The 13,816-nt window shown below is 43.7% G+C and overlaps 1 protein-coding gene across 1 annotated transcript in view; it reads right to left on the bottom strand.

Annotated features, from left to right (window-relative positions):
* LOC113584083 (kinesin heavy chain-like) overlaps window positions 1-8,700 on the bottom strand; it is a 10,340-nt gene extending 1,640 nt beyond the window's left edge. The window contains exons 1-22 of the mRNA XM_035532370.1: window positions 8,575-8,700; window positions 7,742-7,829; window positions 7,536-7,609; window positions 7,357-7,461; window positions 7,156-7,204; window positions 6,790-6,845; window positions 6,628-6,715; window positions 6,313-6,437; window positions 5,984-6,088; window positions 5,751-5,899; window positions 5,388-5,536; window positions 5,107-5,276; window positions 4,907-4,975; window positions 3,398-3,604; window positions 2,954-3,100; window positions 2,682-2,870; window positions 2,194-2,362; window positions 1,795-1,868; window positions 1,582-1,682; window positions 1,393-1,494; window positions 1,155-1,215; window positions 689-760 (exon numbers count right to left, since the gene is read on the bottom strand). Coding sequence (XP_035388263.1) covers window positions 689-760; window positions 1,155-1,215; window positions 1,393-1,494; window positions 1,582-1,682; window positions 1,795-1,868; window positions 2,194-2,362; window positions 2,682-2,870; window positions 2,954-3,100; window positions 3,398-3,604; window positions 4,907-4,975; window positions 5,107-5,276; window positions 5,388-5,536; window positions 5,751-5,899; window positions 5,984-6,088; window positions 6,313-6,437; window positions 6,628-6,715; window positions 6,790-6,845; window positions 7,156-7,204; window positions 7,357-7,461; window positions 7,536-7,609; window positions 7,742-7,829; window positions 8,575-8,700 — 2,475 coding nt within the window. The remainder of the gene's footprint in view (window positions 1-688; window positions 761-1,154; window positions 1,216-1,392; window positions 1,495-1,581; window positions 1,683-1,794; window positions 1,869-2,193; window positions 2,363-2,681; window positions 2,871-2,953; window positions 3,101-3,397; window positions 3,605-4,906; window positions 4,976-5,106; window positions 5,277-5,387; window positions 5,537-5,750; window positions 5,900-5,983; window positions 6,089-6,312; window positions 6,438-6,627; window positions 6,716-6,789; window positions 6,846-7,155; window positions 7,205-7,356; window positions 7,462-7,535; window positions 7,610-7,741; window positions 7,830-8,574) is intronic.
* Window positions 8,701-13,816: the final 5,116 nt, after the last annotated feature.

Raw genomic sequence — 13,816 nt, 5'->3', positions numbered from 1 at the left:
ACTATTAAGAAAATCGCAACACAAGCACTATTGAGTCACACTTTCTTAATCCTCAATTCTCAAGCTCCTTTAATTTGGGATGACGACATTGTCAGTTGTTCTCCTGCATGGCTGTGGGGTGTTGGGGAAGAGCAGAGTTGGTTTTTAAGCTCGGAAGAGGAAGGAACTGGTCTGTGGATTTTGTTGGGTATTTTGGCCTTAGCCCACCCTGATGCTAGACACCTTTATTTTATTTTTTTAATTATTTATCTTTGCAGTTGCATGAACCATGCATTAAATATGATCTACCTTGGCATTGTGTATCCGTATAAATATATTTTCTAATGTTGCTGGGCCTTAGCTTATGGACTATTGAGCCCTAGCTCATGATTAGGCGAGATCATATCATCATGGTCTTTGCATGCTGATGGTATGGCTGTGCTTTAGGGGCTGTATCAGTGTGAAAACCAAGGGCCAACCTTAATGAAGCAGGGTACAGATCATCATTTCCCATAGTTTGCAGCAGCAGTGTTAACTGACCATGTGAACAGTTATTTACTGTGAATAAAACACACGTTAAAAGCCAAACCACCCCCAATATGGCACACAGCCACAAGCAGCTGAAGGGACAGAGCATAAGCACAATACAGTGCTGTAAAACGGGTAATGTTAGTGACCATGGCAACATCTGGAAGAACAGGCATGGTACCTTTCTCACATGCGCCGTCAGATTCTGTACAAACAGCTTTCGCAATTTATGCAGAGAATGCAGCTCATGGGACTGTAAAAAAACCACACACACACACACACACACACACACACACACACACACACACACACACACACACACACACACACACACACTTTACTACTTCTATTGGGTGAAACATATCTTTAATCTCAACAAGGCACCACCACAATCATAACACAGTGGTTCTGAGTTCAGGTTCTGGAGTACTGCTGCCCTTTTTGGGGGTTCCCCTTCCTGACCACACCCACTTTATACTCATGAATAATAAATATATCATTAATTAGCTAATGAGTTGGGGGCATGTACCTCCTGCCCATTAGTCCAAGCACACTGCAGCCTGAAGGGTCATGTTCAACTACCATCACCTTCAATCACCTCTAGGGAAAAAAAAAAAAATCCACATGCACAGCTCTCTTAAACTCACCACTGTCTCCTCAAGGTCTCGCAGCTCTTGGCTAGCCAGTCTCCTCTTCTCATCGTGCAGTCTACACACACACACACACACACACACATACAAAATATATGTCCAGAACAAGGCAGTACAGTTAGAAGCTGAACTCGGACTGATGGAATTACAGGCTCAAATTCAGGTAGGACAGAGTCCGTCAGATATGTATGCATGTACGTCTGCACGGATGTCTGTGAATCTATATATGGCGTACACCAGTCTCTGCAGTTCGAGAGCTTTGTCTTGCTCCTGCATCCACAAAGCCTCATAATCAGTGCTCACTTTCCTCTGCTCCACCAGCAAGCCATCATTAAACCTGAGAGACGGGTTCAAGATGGGCATCAGGTGCATGTCTCCCACAGGGGGGTGTGCCCGCACATGTGGGTCTCTCTCTCATACGTACGCCTTCAGGTCCTCCAGCATCTTTTGCTTACTGCACAGTTCCTCTCGGAGGTCGGCAATCTCTTTCCCACAACTCTCTCCGTCATCCTCCATCAAAGGAATCTGTGCGCACAGACACACACTTATTTTGGTCTCCACTTAAATACAAACATGGCTCTCTGTTGTTACTGCAACTGTAAAATATGCAAACGTGCACAAACACACCCCATCATACCATGCTGTCTGGTGAAGGGTTCATCATTAGATGATCTCTCTCATACTGAAGTTCAAACAAATCCTGATTGCATTCTGCATAAAGGAAAACATTGATGACAAATTATTTAAATTTCCCCAGCCACACCCACACTGCACACTTCTCTCCCTTTGACAATTAAGTACATGCATCATCATTCTGAGTGTGAGTCCAGTAGCTTTATTTGCTCAGCTTGGGAGTGAATGAGGGAATTTCTTTACTGTGGGGAAAACAAAAACAAAAAACTTGCCTGGGCTCTAAATGACCCAAAACAACCATAAATCAGAATATGTTTAAACCAGTTCCAGAACCAACAGAACTTTGGGAGAATGCCTGTGTCCTTATGCTTTTGGAGTAATTAGTTCCATTGGAATTCCTCACCAGGGAAGGGCGCCTCTCCTGTGGCGTGACCGGCGGCTGGCTCAGAGGTCCTGTGCGTGCGCCATTGGATCGGCTTGTCCGAGTGACGCTGCTGCTTCAGTTCCTGCTGCCTCTGCCGCTCATTAGAATTCTGCACGTAGGCCATCAGAGACTTCAGCTTCACCTGGTGCTGGTCACCACAGTCATCATTTCCTCCATTAGTTAAAGGAGCACACTGTACAGTTTTAACACTGCCGCCTAGTGACGATCAATACATCTCCACTCTCCAGGTATATTTCAGACTGAGTTTTAACAGTAAGTGTTTTAGCTTTGAACAGTGGGGTACATGTCTTCCAGTAGTCCGTTTTAACACCTAGCACCCATATTTACAGCAGGGTCAGCAATAACAAACCCTTTCAAGACCTTTATGAAGTCAGATGAATGTATAAAAGGCTATTATACATCATATTATGAAGTATACAGTGGAGCTGCATCATTTGCCACATTACCTGGGAGCTCAGTAACTGACAGGAGGCAAGCTCTCCCTCATTGGCCAGCATCTTGAGGGAGGTGTGGTTGTGGGCGGTCTCTAGCTGTTTGGTGTGGTTAAAAAGGCTCTTGAGCTCAGACTTGAGCTTAGCAAGGAAAAGTTGAACTGCAACAAACTGCTCCTCCACAGAAACACTGCTATTGCACAGCTACACACACACACACACACTTCAGTAGATTGCTCCAAGTGTGAGATGCGGGTGTAATGCACCTGATCTCGTAGTGCGTGTACCGTTTTGATGTCGGTGGTGCCAACGAGGACCCCCACATCACTCAGGTCTCTCAGCAGCAGGCTGACGGTCTCTGCTGCTCTCCTCTGCTGGACAGCAAGTAACTCTTGGAGCTCTGCTGTGTCCCTTTGAGCAGCCTCCAGAAGCTCCTAACACACACACACACACACGAAGCTGCTTTCAAGCAGCCTGTCCCTCCTCACTTCATTTCTATGTAGAAGTTACAAAAAAGGTGCGAGTGAGTAAGTGAGATTAAAGCTCAGAATTAGTGAGTGAACAAGTGAGGGTGAGAAAGCAAAACAGACCATCATTATTCTGGTGGTTAAACACTGTGTGCGTGTGTGTGATTGCACCTCAAAGACTCCTGCTTATGTTCAAGGTGTTAGTGTGTCTCCATGGGTGTGTAGCGAGGGAGTGAGCATGTGTACAGTACCCCGAGTACTCACACTCTTCAGCGCCAGCTGCTCGGTGAGCGTGTGGTTGTCGCGTGCACACTCAGAGGCTTCCTGGCTCTTGTGGTCATAGCTGAGTGCAAGCTCCTCCAGGGTGGAGAGCACCTCCCTGGACTTCTGCCTCAGCTCCTCGTTATCCCTGTGCAGGGAACATAGCTCCTCGCGTGCTTGCGCACGGTCCTGCCGTGATGATGCCAGCAGCTGCACACATGCCATTTGTAGTTCGTCAGAACACACACCCATGCAATATTTCAGTCCCCACTCCAATCTTTCCCCTGATGCAAGACGCCTGATCCATCCTCCCTGAAGATCACGTGGGGAAAACACCAAACCCAGTACTCGGTACCCACAGCAGTCCTGCTGTGATAACCACACACACACACACACCCCCTGAAGCTTAAGTGCTGGAGGGTGAACAAACCCAGTACTCGGTACCCAGGACCGTCTTGTGTCTATAAAGGAGTTCTTGCAATTTATTTCTGCTGCACTTTAGCACTGCACTCTTAAAATATTTTTGTATATTTAATGATCTTTTCTATTTGAACAAATTTTTTAAAACTTATTTGTACAGCACCTTGCATTGCTTTGTGTATGAAATGTGCTGTATAAATAAATCTGCCTCACCACTTTTCATTAGTGCCACCATGTGGAGATCTCCCACATGGCAAACACTATGGTAGATATACACTGATCACTTTATTAGGTGCCCCTACACTATAGCTGTACCCATAGGCTGCACATGGATGGTAACCTAGATAGTCTAGGTTACCATAGATACCATAGATGGTCTTGCTCTGCACACAGTTATGGTGGCCCCTCACATAAATTACCTGCTTTTCAAAAACAAATCCTGTGAAGGCTGGATATATGGCATGTGTGCAGTCTTAGTCTGGACACATCTCACTGAATGTACGTCTTTCACTGCCTTAAAGGAATTTTAATCGAATCAGTGTGTGAGAGAATTTCTTCACGATTGCTGGAGAAGCACAACAGGTGGCCGTTTCATGAAGCTGGGCGAGAGAACCGGTGTCAAAGGGAAGACTGGCTGCCTTGAAGAAGCTAAAATCTGACAGTTAATATTTGTTTACTGCAGCATAATCCTGTGCCCTCTCACTGTTTTGATACATTCACTGATTTCTCAAATGTAAAATGACCAAAGAGTGTGTATCCAAACCTTTGACTGGTACAGTAAAATAAATATTATATATAAAAAAAAGACACGAGCTGAAGTCATAACCGTTTGCAAAAACTAATTAAAAGTACTAACAACCAAAACATCAAACCAGGTCACTTGGTAAAGGTTGATGCAGTGTACACAGGACTTCAGCACAGTCAGGTGACCTCACAGCACAGCAGCGGTGCCGGTTGTGGTGGAGGACGACAACTTATGAAACGGAACGGCTGTCCATTAGATCCAGCCTCACAGCGATCGCCGAGTGTACGTGGCAGGTCATGGCCGATACGTCATGGTGCACTACGTGCCAGGGTGGAGTTTTCTCTGACCTCTTCCAGCATGTCCATCTGCTGTTTCAGTTTCTCAGCCAGCTGGGTCTGCAGATTAATCTCATCATCCTAGAGAGAGCACACACAAAACATCTCACTTGTTGATGCCGTTTTCAAATGACCTATATTTGAGTCTTTAAGAAATCTGAGCCAAGTAGTATACACTGAACACATATGGTATAATGTATTCACACACACACCTTGTCATCCAGTTGCTTGTAGAGGCTACTGATGTTTGCTTTATACTGTTCCTTGTCCACAGCAGTGAGCGAGGGTAGAGAGAGCAGGGCATCGCTGATGATTGGAGTGCTGTCACAGATCTTGCTCTGCTCTTCATTATTCAGCTGCTCCTCCACAGAGACACACGTGCCTGAGACAGAAACGGACACACACTCCTCCGCTCAGCCCAACTCTTTCGTTAGCATTTCATTAATTCTGCTTCTATTCTAGCTCTCCCTCTGTCTGATCTCTCCTCTCTCACCACGTCTCCACTGGTTCAGCTCTCTCTGCAGTCTCTCTACAATGTCTTTTAAGCTCCTGCTTTTCACCTTCTCTTTTTCATATTTCTTCTTCCACTCTTCTACTGTCAACTCCAAGTTCACACATACAGTGTTCCTGATTCTCTTGGCTCTGTGGAAGAAAATGCGCACACACACACGCAACATTTATACACTTGGTAACAAGTGACCACAGTACACCAAATTGGAAATGCAGGATGCGGTGTTGTGTATAGCTTGTTTAGAGACAGCATGAAAGTGGCTATGAAATGTTTACTGTTCCATTTGAGTCTAGCTCTGTGTATAATATATATTTAAAAAAAAAGACAAAAAAAAAAAGACAATACCTCTGTCCAAAGAGGAGCGTGGATTTGGTCTCAGCCTCATTAACAACGGATGGTGAGCAGCAGATGACAACTGTGGTCCTGCAGTTTCCACCAAGAGAGTCCTGCAGGATGCGGGTCATCTTGCTGTCCCGATATGGCACGTGCGTCTTCTACAACGGACGAACTTACACTTACTATAGCAGGATTTTGATGAGTGCAACAGCAACCGAAGAGTCCAGTGCAGCGTGTCTTACAGTGCCCTCTGCCAGTGCAGAGATGACGTTGCCCAGCGCCGACAGGGACTTGTTGATATTTTTCGCCTCATCCAGCACTGCTCCTGCTGCACCCGTTTTACTGACCTGCAGAACAAACAAAAACAAACCCAACATCACCGTGATGTGCAAGAAGGTTCCCAGTGTTTTTAATTTGATGTCTTTTTGCAAATTGTGTGTTGGATCCTGGATCTAAAATATTGTACATTATCTCAAGTCACCTTGCACTTGTCTTGAAAATCACACACACACACACACACACACACACACACACACACACACACACACACACACACACACAGAGAGAGCACCTTCTCACTACCAGCTAGGTCGACCAGGTAGAGTTTGCCCATACGCTTGTGCGCTGTGTCCAGGTGCTCCTGTTTGATTCTGATGAGGAAGATACTGTGGCTTCGGGAACTGTGCTCATTCATATCTTACACACACACACACACACACACACACACACACACACACACACACACACACACACACTAAACAGAAGGTCATATATTTGTGGAACGAGAGATGGCAGGGAATCTACCGTGGAGTAAAGCTCACTGGCACGTGTGGGCGGAGCTTCATATTAGAGTAGGGTAGTTGCAGTGTAGACGATGATCACTCACTGGTCACAGCGACATGCCGGTTGGCTTTGCCTTCATCAATCACATCCATCACCTCTTCAGGACTGGAGACGAACCTCTCAGTGCAACCCTAGTGCAACACACACACACCTCAGAGAAAGTTCATTGACTAAGTTGATTGTCACCATCACTAAACTGTGTTACCTTCACATACGGAACACGGTTCTTATCCTCATGCACCGCCAAGTTGGTCTTTGACACTACACACATGCATTAAAAAAATTTTTTTTAAATAAATACATGAGTCAGTCATTTCAGCTATGAAAAAGTAGAAATGCCTGACATGTAGCCACAGGTGAACTCTGAGGCCTTGAGTAGTCACTACAAAACAGTGAGTAGAAACCCACTCTGCACTTCCCCCTCACCACTGTATGTCCAGAAACAGCAGAAAGAGAAGTTACTACACGCACATTCAAAGCATCGATTAGCCTGTTCGGTAAACAGAACAGCCAAACAGACCCCAAGGGTCCGCCAGATCAAAGGACAGCTGCCAAAGCTTTGAACACTTACCGTCCAGCAGATCCCTGATTTTATCCATATAAATCTCAAAGTAGGAAACCTATAAAAGATACGTTGGTGTTTACACGTGATGCATGTGGCACACGCATGTTTACACGTGATGCATGTGAGTAGTGGCTGAGGGGGAGGGGCATAAACAACACGTGATGCTGCAGCAAGGCCTCGTCTCACGGCAATATCCGGGAGACTCACCTTAATGTGAAACTCCAGATTCTCCTCCATGGAGTAAATATGATCGAAAATATCATGAGCGACACGTGGAATTATACCCATCAGCTGAGCGTCATGGAGACTGCCCTGGGAGACGGCGGGTGAGAGTCAGGACACACACACACACACACACACACACCTGAATGCTGATCACCACCCACCTCCATAGTATGTGTTTTCCCTGATGAAGTTTGGCCATAGGCAAATATGGTACCATTGTAGCCATCTAGAACATCTAGACAGCACATGAACGCATAAAAACGGTCACAGTGAGGGAAGAAAAAACAACAACAAAACCATGACTCAGTGATTTGTTTTTCATTTACTGTGTGAATGAAGAGATCCCTGTGTGTGTCCTCAGGTTTACCTCTGACTGTGTCTTTAGCACAGGATTCATACACCTGCTCCTGGGTGGAGTTGGAGGGTAGTACACGGTCAAACACATACGGCTTCCCCTACATATGAGAGAGATAGATAGATAGATCTATGATTTACATACGTGCACACACCCCAACTTGTACAAGTAACATGACAAAATAGTAAAGTGTAAGGGATAAAGAGATTAGATAGGCAGCGAGACTATAGTATTGAAAGTGCATTTTTGTAAGGTAAGATTTGTGATCAGACATTTAGGGGCAATACATGAACGAGTGAAAACCAACCAACCAACCAAATACTCATTGCCCTGTAAAACTTACAATTAAGGTAATGTTTAACTTAAGACATTTTCAGTTTGAATTTTCTGCCAGTAAAGTTTAACTTCCAGCAGGATATTTAAAAATACCCCCAGACGGTGACAGCGATCTTTTGAAACCCGGCCTGCATCAAAACACGAGAGTACAACAAACCAAAGCAACAACGCGAAATGATGCCGAAATGCTCAAAGTTTCCACGAAGGTGGTTGGCCTCCCACCCCCAGACGTTTATGCAGAGCAGGAGACGGGGAACATCAGCTCGACAAGGCCAAGCAGTCATAAATAAAAACAGCGTTATCCTGGCCCCGTGCAAGTGGAGAGCGCAGCGTACTCGAGGCACGGGGACGGGAAAGCCTTGTGCGCTCTGGGTCCCAGCTGGCGGGACGCATTCACAGGGAGATCCTTCTCATTCACGCTTTCCGTGCAATCTCCAAAAAAGGCAGAGCAATGTTACTTAGTTGTCATTCCTCAGCTTTAACCGTGAAGCCAAACAAACCGAACTTACCGCGATTACGACGGCGTCGCCGTCCCTAAATTTGGGGATGTATTTATCCCTTCTGTTGATTTCGGACTCGTTCAGTGGCCTGAATCGACACAACACTCTGACTCCGCACTCGGACGCGTCCGCCATCTCCGCCTCCAGCTAAGCTGCAGAAAGACGCTTCTCTTCTCTACTTAACGCAGCAGAAACCGTGCATGTGTAAAACGCGCCTCACCAGCTGCGCTTCCACGCAAATCAATCACGCCGGACCATTTAACCAATTACTTCCATGGATTGCTCCATCGATCAATTTTGGTTTGCGAGGTATTGGTAAAGTTCCGCGTGCGGGCGTTTACCTACTAAACAGGGCAATTAACGGAATTGACGAGCGGCGCGTGCAGGGGCAACAGACTGCAGCGTCATATCGGTAAAGGCTCTCCCCCCTCCGAAAAGAAGGGACTCTTTCACACTAGATGCTTTAAGATGGAAGATCCCAAATTAATCTAAAATTCCGGTCTCCAGTCGGCATGACCGGCTCCTGCTCTGTTGCCCCTCTAGTGTGAATTTACACATTCTAATAAAGTATATTTAGTAAATATAAATAGGATAAGTGTGGGAGAGATTATCTAGATCTCCACTTGTCCTCCGGGTGTCTCTTTTCCCCACTTCAAGCTCTGCTCCTCTGCCAGACGCCTGGGACCTTGAGGGTCCTGTGCATTATCCTAGCTGTTCCCAAGACTGCACTCTTCTGGACAGAGATCTCAGATGTTCCTCCTGGGATCTGCTGGAGCCAATCTCCCAGTCGGGTGGGGTCACAGCTCCTACTTTACCTCGCCTTCACTTTACACATCTTTTCATATATTGACACCTTCCTAAAATAATGGCCCAAGTCTTTTTTTTTTCAGGTTTTCCAGGAAACACAAAACTGAACAAAATATAGAAAATATGATGTTTATTAATTCTTTCACTGAACAGGGTATAACAATAGATGACTTTTGACATACTTATAAGAATGTGTCAATTATGCAGTGTAAGAGAAATAAATGACATGTGCATCTCATCACTTCTTCAAACATTTCATTGCTGGGTTCTTGACTGATGCCTTTTAATATGTGGCGACTGTCAAAGAATACTCAACGGGCATTGTGTGTTTCACCGACTGGAGGTCCTGGAACTTTCTCTCCTTGATTGGCAGAGCACATGGAAACATTCTAATCCATGCTATTGGCTCATTTGGTACCGGTATCCTCTGTGGCGGTTCTTCCCACACTTCTTCTGAGAAGGACAGCTTGAAATGGACCTTGCCTTCACTGCTAAACCGAAGAGCCTGCAGATCATGCACAGTTGGATCTCCATTTTTTTTTGGCCTGGTCTGATGCTAATAAAGCAAGATGCATTCAGTTTCAGGAACTCGTCATGTCCGAGCATTTTCACATGGTACGGTGACGGCCTGATTCTTGCAGTCTGGAGTATGATGAGGTAGTCGCTCAGGGTGAAGATATCAGTAACTAGTTTGCGATCAATAGTACTACACATGCTGTCACATTCCATTTGAGTGTGCCCTGCAACAAGGTATTTCTGTTATTACTACCCCATATTTCCTTGCAAGCTCACAGAATGCATTGAGTACACATACGTTGCAGGTCTGATAACTGCAACCATCACTCCACACTATGATCTCTTTCAGTTCCGGATGGTCTTTAATCACACATTCAAATTGGCGATATTGAAGGTGTGCAAACACTTCACTACTGAGGTCACCTTCTGTTTCATGCCCAATGTAGCTGTACGCTTTCTTTGACCTCAAGTTGAAGAGTGTAAAGTTATGGACCTGCAGTTTTGTTTTGTAATACAGGCTGCTGACTTGGGTCTTTGGGCACAGTAGCATGACTTGCAGGTCCTCCTTATTCGCAGAATCTTTGTCATGGGATTTCTCTTGCTTTGCTTCAGAGTTCTGGGTGACATGGGCAGCATAGTCAACCTTATTGATATTTCCATGCTTGAATGAAACAAAAATATCACACTGATCTTTTCGTGGAATTAATACAGAATAATTCTCTTCATGGAACACATCTGTGAAATATTGTATTCCAATGTCTTTCACTTCAGCAGTTCCAACTGTCTGTTGATATTCCCGATGCAGTTGGGAGATGGTTGTGCCTGGTTGAAGGAACTTCTTGTGTTTGTAGGTCTCTGTGCTTCTGCAGTAGTGTGAATCAACAGTTGGCAGGTCCCTCAACCAGTCCTTGACATCAGTTTAAAGCTCTTCATGCTTGCCTCTCTGAGGTCCAGATTTAGATGGTGGTGCTGCTGCTTGATCTTCATGTACGATGGAGTGTTTGTTCAGCCAGTGTGTAATGGTTCTTTCAGGGAGACCAAGAGTAGAGGAAAACAGTGCCTAACACACTCTAATACTCCTTCCATCCTGGATCTTTAGTTGGTAGGACAATGAAGAACTGCATCTGGATCCCTCAGCAACTTTTGCTGTGTTAACCTTTGTGACCATTGTTGTAACATATAATCGACATTCTTCCCAGGTGTTCATTGTCCAAAACCTCTGAAATATGTACCGCCGCTGCTTTTCTGTAACGGCTTGGCAGTCTCGAGTTGAGACTTGCTGACGGAATTTTGAGGTGTCAGGAAGACCCAAAGTCTCGGCATTATAATTCTTTGCCACCTTTGCTCTTGTAAGACATTCCTTTGAGGCGTTTCTTCTTGGATTCATTTTGCTTCCATGTTCCTAGACTAAGCCGTTTATTTATTTTCCTTTTGGCTGAATTTAAATAAATATTATCCTGTTCTCTAGAAGTTGCCACCATGGTTAGGCTGTCCATGTTTAGGCGCAAAAGACTCGGCACAGGATGGTGTATAATCTGGATCCCGGATGACGTCGTCATCATCACATATGTTCTCTTCATGCTGTGGATTTGTCTGTTTCGCATTCTCAACCATATCCATAGGCGTCTTTAAGGCATTTTCTGCTCCATCTCAAACAGACTCCTGGCCTGGTACACGCTGCCTCATCCCTTCCATAACAATCTCATGGTCATCTTCCATGGAAGAGGCATGATAAGTGTCGAGTAATTGTCCTAAAAAAAAAAAAAAAGCAAATTTTATTTTTTTGTTAAACTATATCAAGAACATGCTTGCAAGCTGTAAAAACAGGTGTACTGTAATACTGCTCAAATTATTTTAGTAATTACTTATTTAGAATTACTAATACCATGTTCAATATTTATAAAATTTAATGTGGAAATATTACTATGCATGAAATACAGAAAAGAAAGTGTTAACAGAAAGCCTATCACTCATCACAGCTACAGATTCTGGAGACTAAATGCTAGCTTCATGGATTTAGCTAATTTACCAACTAAAATGCTGGCTAAAGAGACTGAATAAAAAGATATATAACTATTAAATAGTATCATCAATCTTATAGGAAATGTCATCACTTACCAATAGGGGATGATTCCTGAATGAGGAAAATAACTTCATGGGCTAGGTGGAGTTTTGTTCTTTTTAGAGCAGCTGCCATTTTGCGTCTAAAACTGCCTACATCATATTGTCTTTTGACTTGGGCAAAATAAAACTGCCCAAGTCACAATCTTGACATAGGCCATTATACTACAGGGGCAGAATCACATGATCTGTTAACCTGAGGACATGGGGGATTTTACCAGAGGTGGCCAGCCTGGTGAGGTGATTTAGGCAAAAAAGAAAATCATTTTGGTCAAAAAATGACTTGGGCCGTTCTTTTAGGAAGGTGACAATATATAAAAACCCTACACCCATGATGTTCTGGGAAAAAATAACCCCAACAATTGTGCTCTGCGTGAAGTGCCACAAAACTGAAGAAGCTCTACAAGTCAAAAGGTACTGAGTCATACAAAAATCGCACCAGGAGTTGCAAACCTGATAAAGTCCTCCTCGTTTATATTATGAACAACTTTACAAAACCCATACATTCAGGATCTTACTCATTTTAAAACTTCCACTTTCAAAGTGTCAGAGTCTGTTTATATGACTTAGTAGAACCACCAGAGGGCAGAACCTAACTGAAATACAAGTTATGAAGGCAAGTTGTTTCAAATGAGAAAATGTAAACCATTGAACTGTGGTGAAAATGGGGGAAAAATAAAAATAAACTACAAAATAACCTCACATGAAGAAAAATTTCAAGTATGAGTGATCAGTTTTAATTGAAACATCGGTGCAACATTATTTCAATGTTACATCACAGTATGACCTGTAATGTTCACAATATTTACAAAACTGCTGTTCAGGACAACCCATAAAAATCTAAAAAACAAACAAATCAAAACAAACAAAAAGCAATATGAAATTAAGGACTTCAACATACTATTCCTAACCTCGGTCTCAAAGCTATTGAAAACAAATGAAATCAAGTGCACAACATACTTTACAAAGTCGACAGCTGTAAAGTATATATCGGTGAGAAAATATATACTTAGTTACAATGGGGAAAAATTCTTTATTGACAAAGTAAAAGTGGGTCATACCAAGCAAAGAGACATAAAACTCACTCACAAAAAGAAAATTATGAAAAAAGGAAAACAAACATGAGCAAACATACATAAGCAAAAAGTTCTGGACAACACTGACCATCAGAACACAATGTTTTTGACCTTGAAACGGTGTGAGTCAAGAGTGTAGGGGAGTTAATCAGGGGTGTGTTCTGAGCTCTGTGCAGTTGCACAGAGCACAGAGTGGACTTCACCAGAACCCAAGGACATGCACAGGACAGACTCAAGGGCAATTAGTAAAGCTTAAGTTAAAGTGAACTAGGTTAAGTAAATTCAGGGCCTTGACCGTTGAACTGTGTCCGAGACTGCATAAATAGACATTGAGAAGATTCAAACTTGCTTGAAGTTTGTATATATTTGTGTGATAAAAATGTAAACGACATTCAGATGACACATCATGGCTGCTTCCAGATCCATATTCTATTATATTGCACTCAATACTTTAGTAGTGAATTTCCTGCAAAGACAAAACAGTGATGGCAGAGCCAAATGATACAGGGAGAGACAGAATTTAAACTGTGGAGGCTAAAAAACAAAACAAAAACGACCAACCACTCAACTGAGTGGCAACTGATCAGCCACAACAAAGAACAAAAGTCTCTACCACACAGTTCTCTCTCTCTCATCACACTCATACACAAAGTATAAAAAACATTTGTCAGATCTGTTAATCAGTACATCATCAGACCTGGAGCCATTTCCTGTAAGATGGATTACAGAGT

Source organism: Electrophorus electricus, chromosome 1 (genome assembly GCF_013358815.1).
Source record: "Electrophorus electricus isolate fEleEle1 chromosome 1, fEleEle1.pri, whole genome shotgun sequence".
Classification (NCBI taxonomy): Eukaryota; Metazoa; Chordata; class Actinopteri; order Gymnotiformes; family Gymnotidae; genus Electrophorus; species Electrophorus electricus.
The sequence above is the reverse complement of the archived record's forward strand: the minus strand, read 5'-3'. Positions and strand labels throughout refer to the sequence as shown.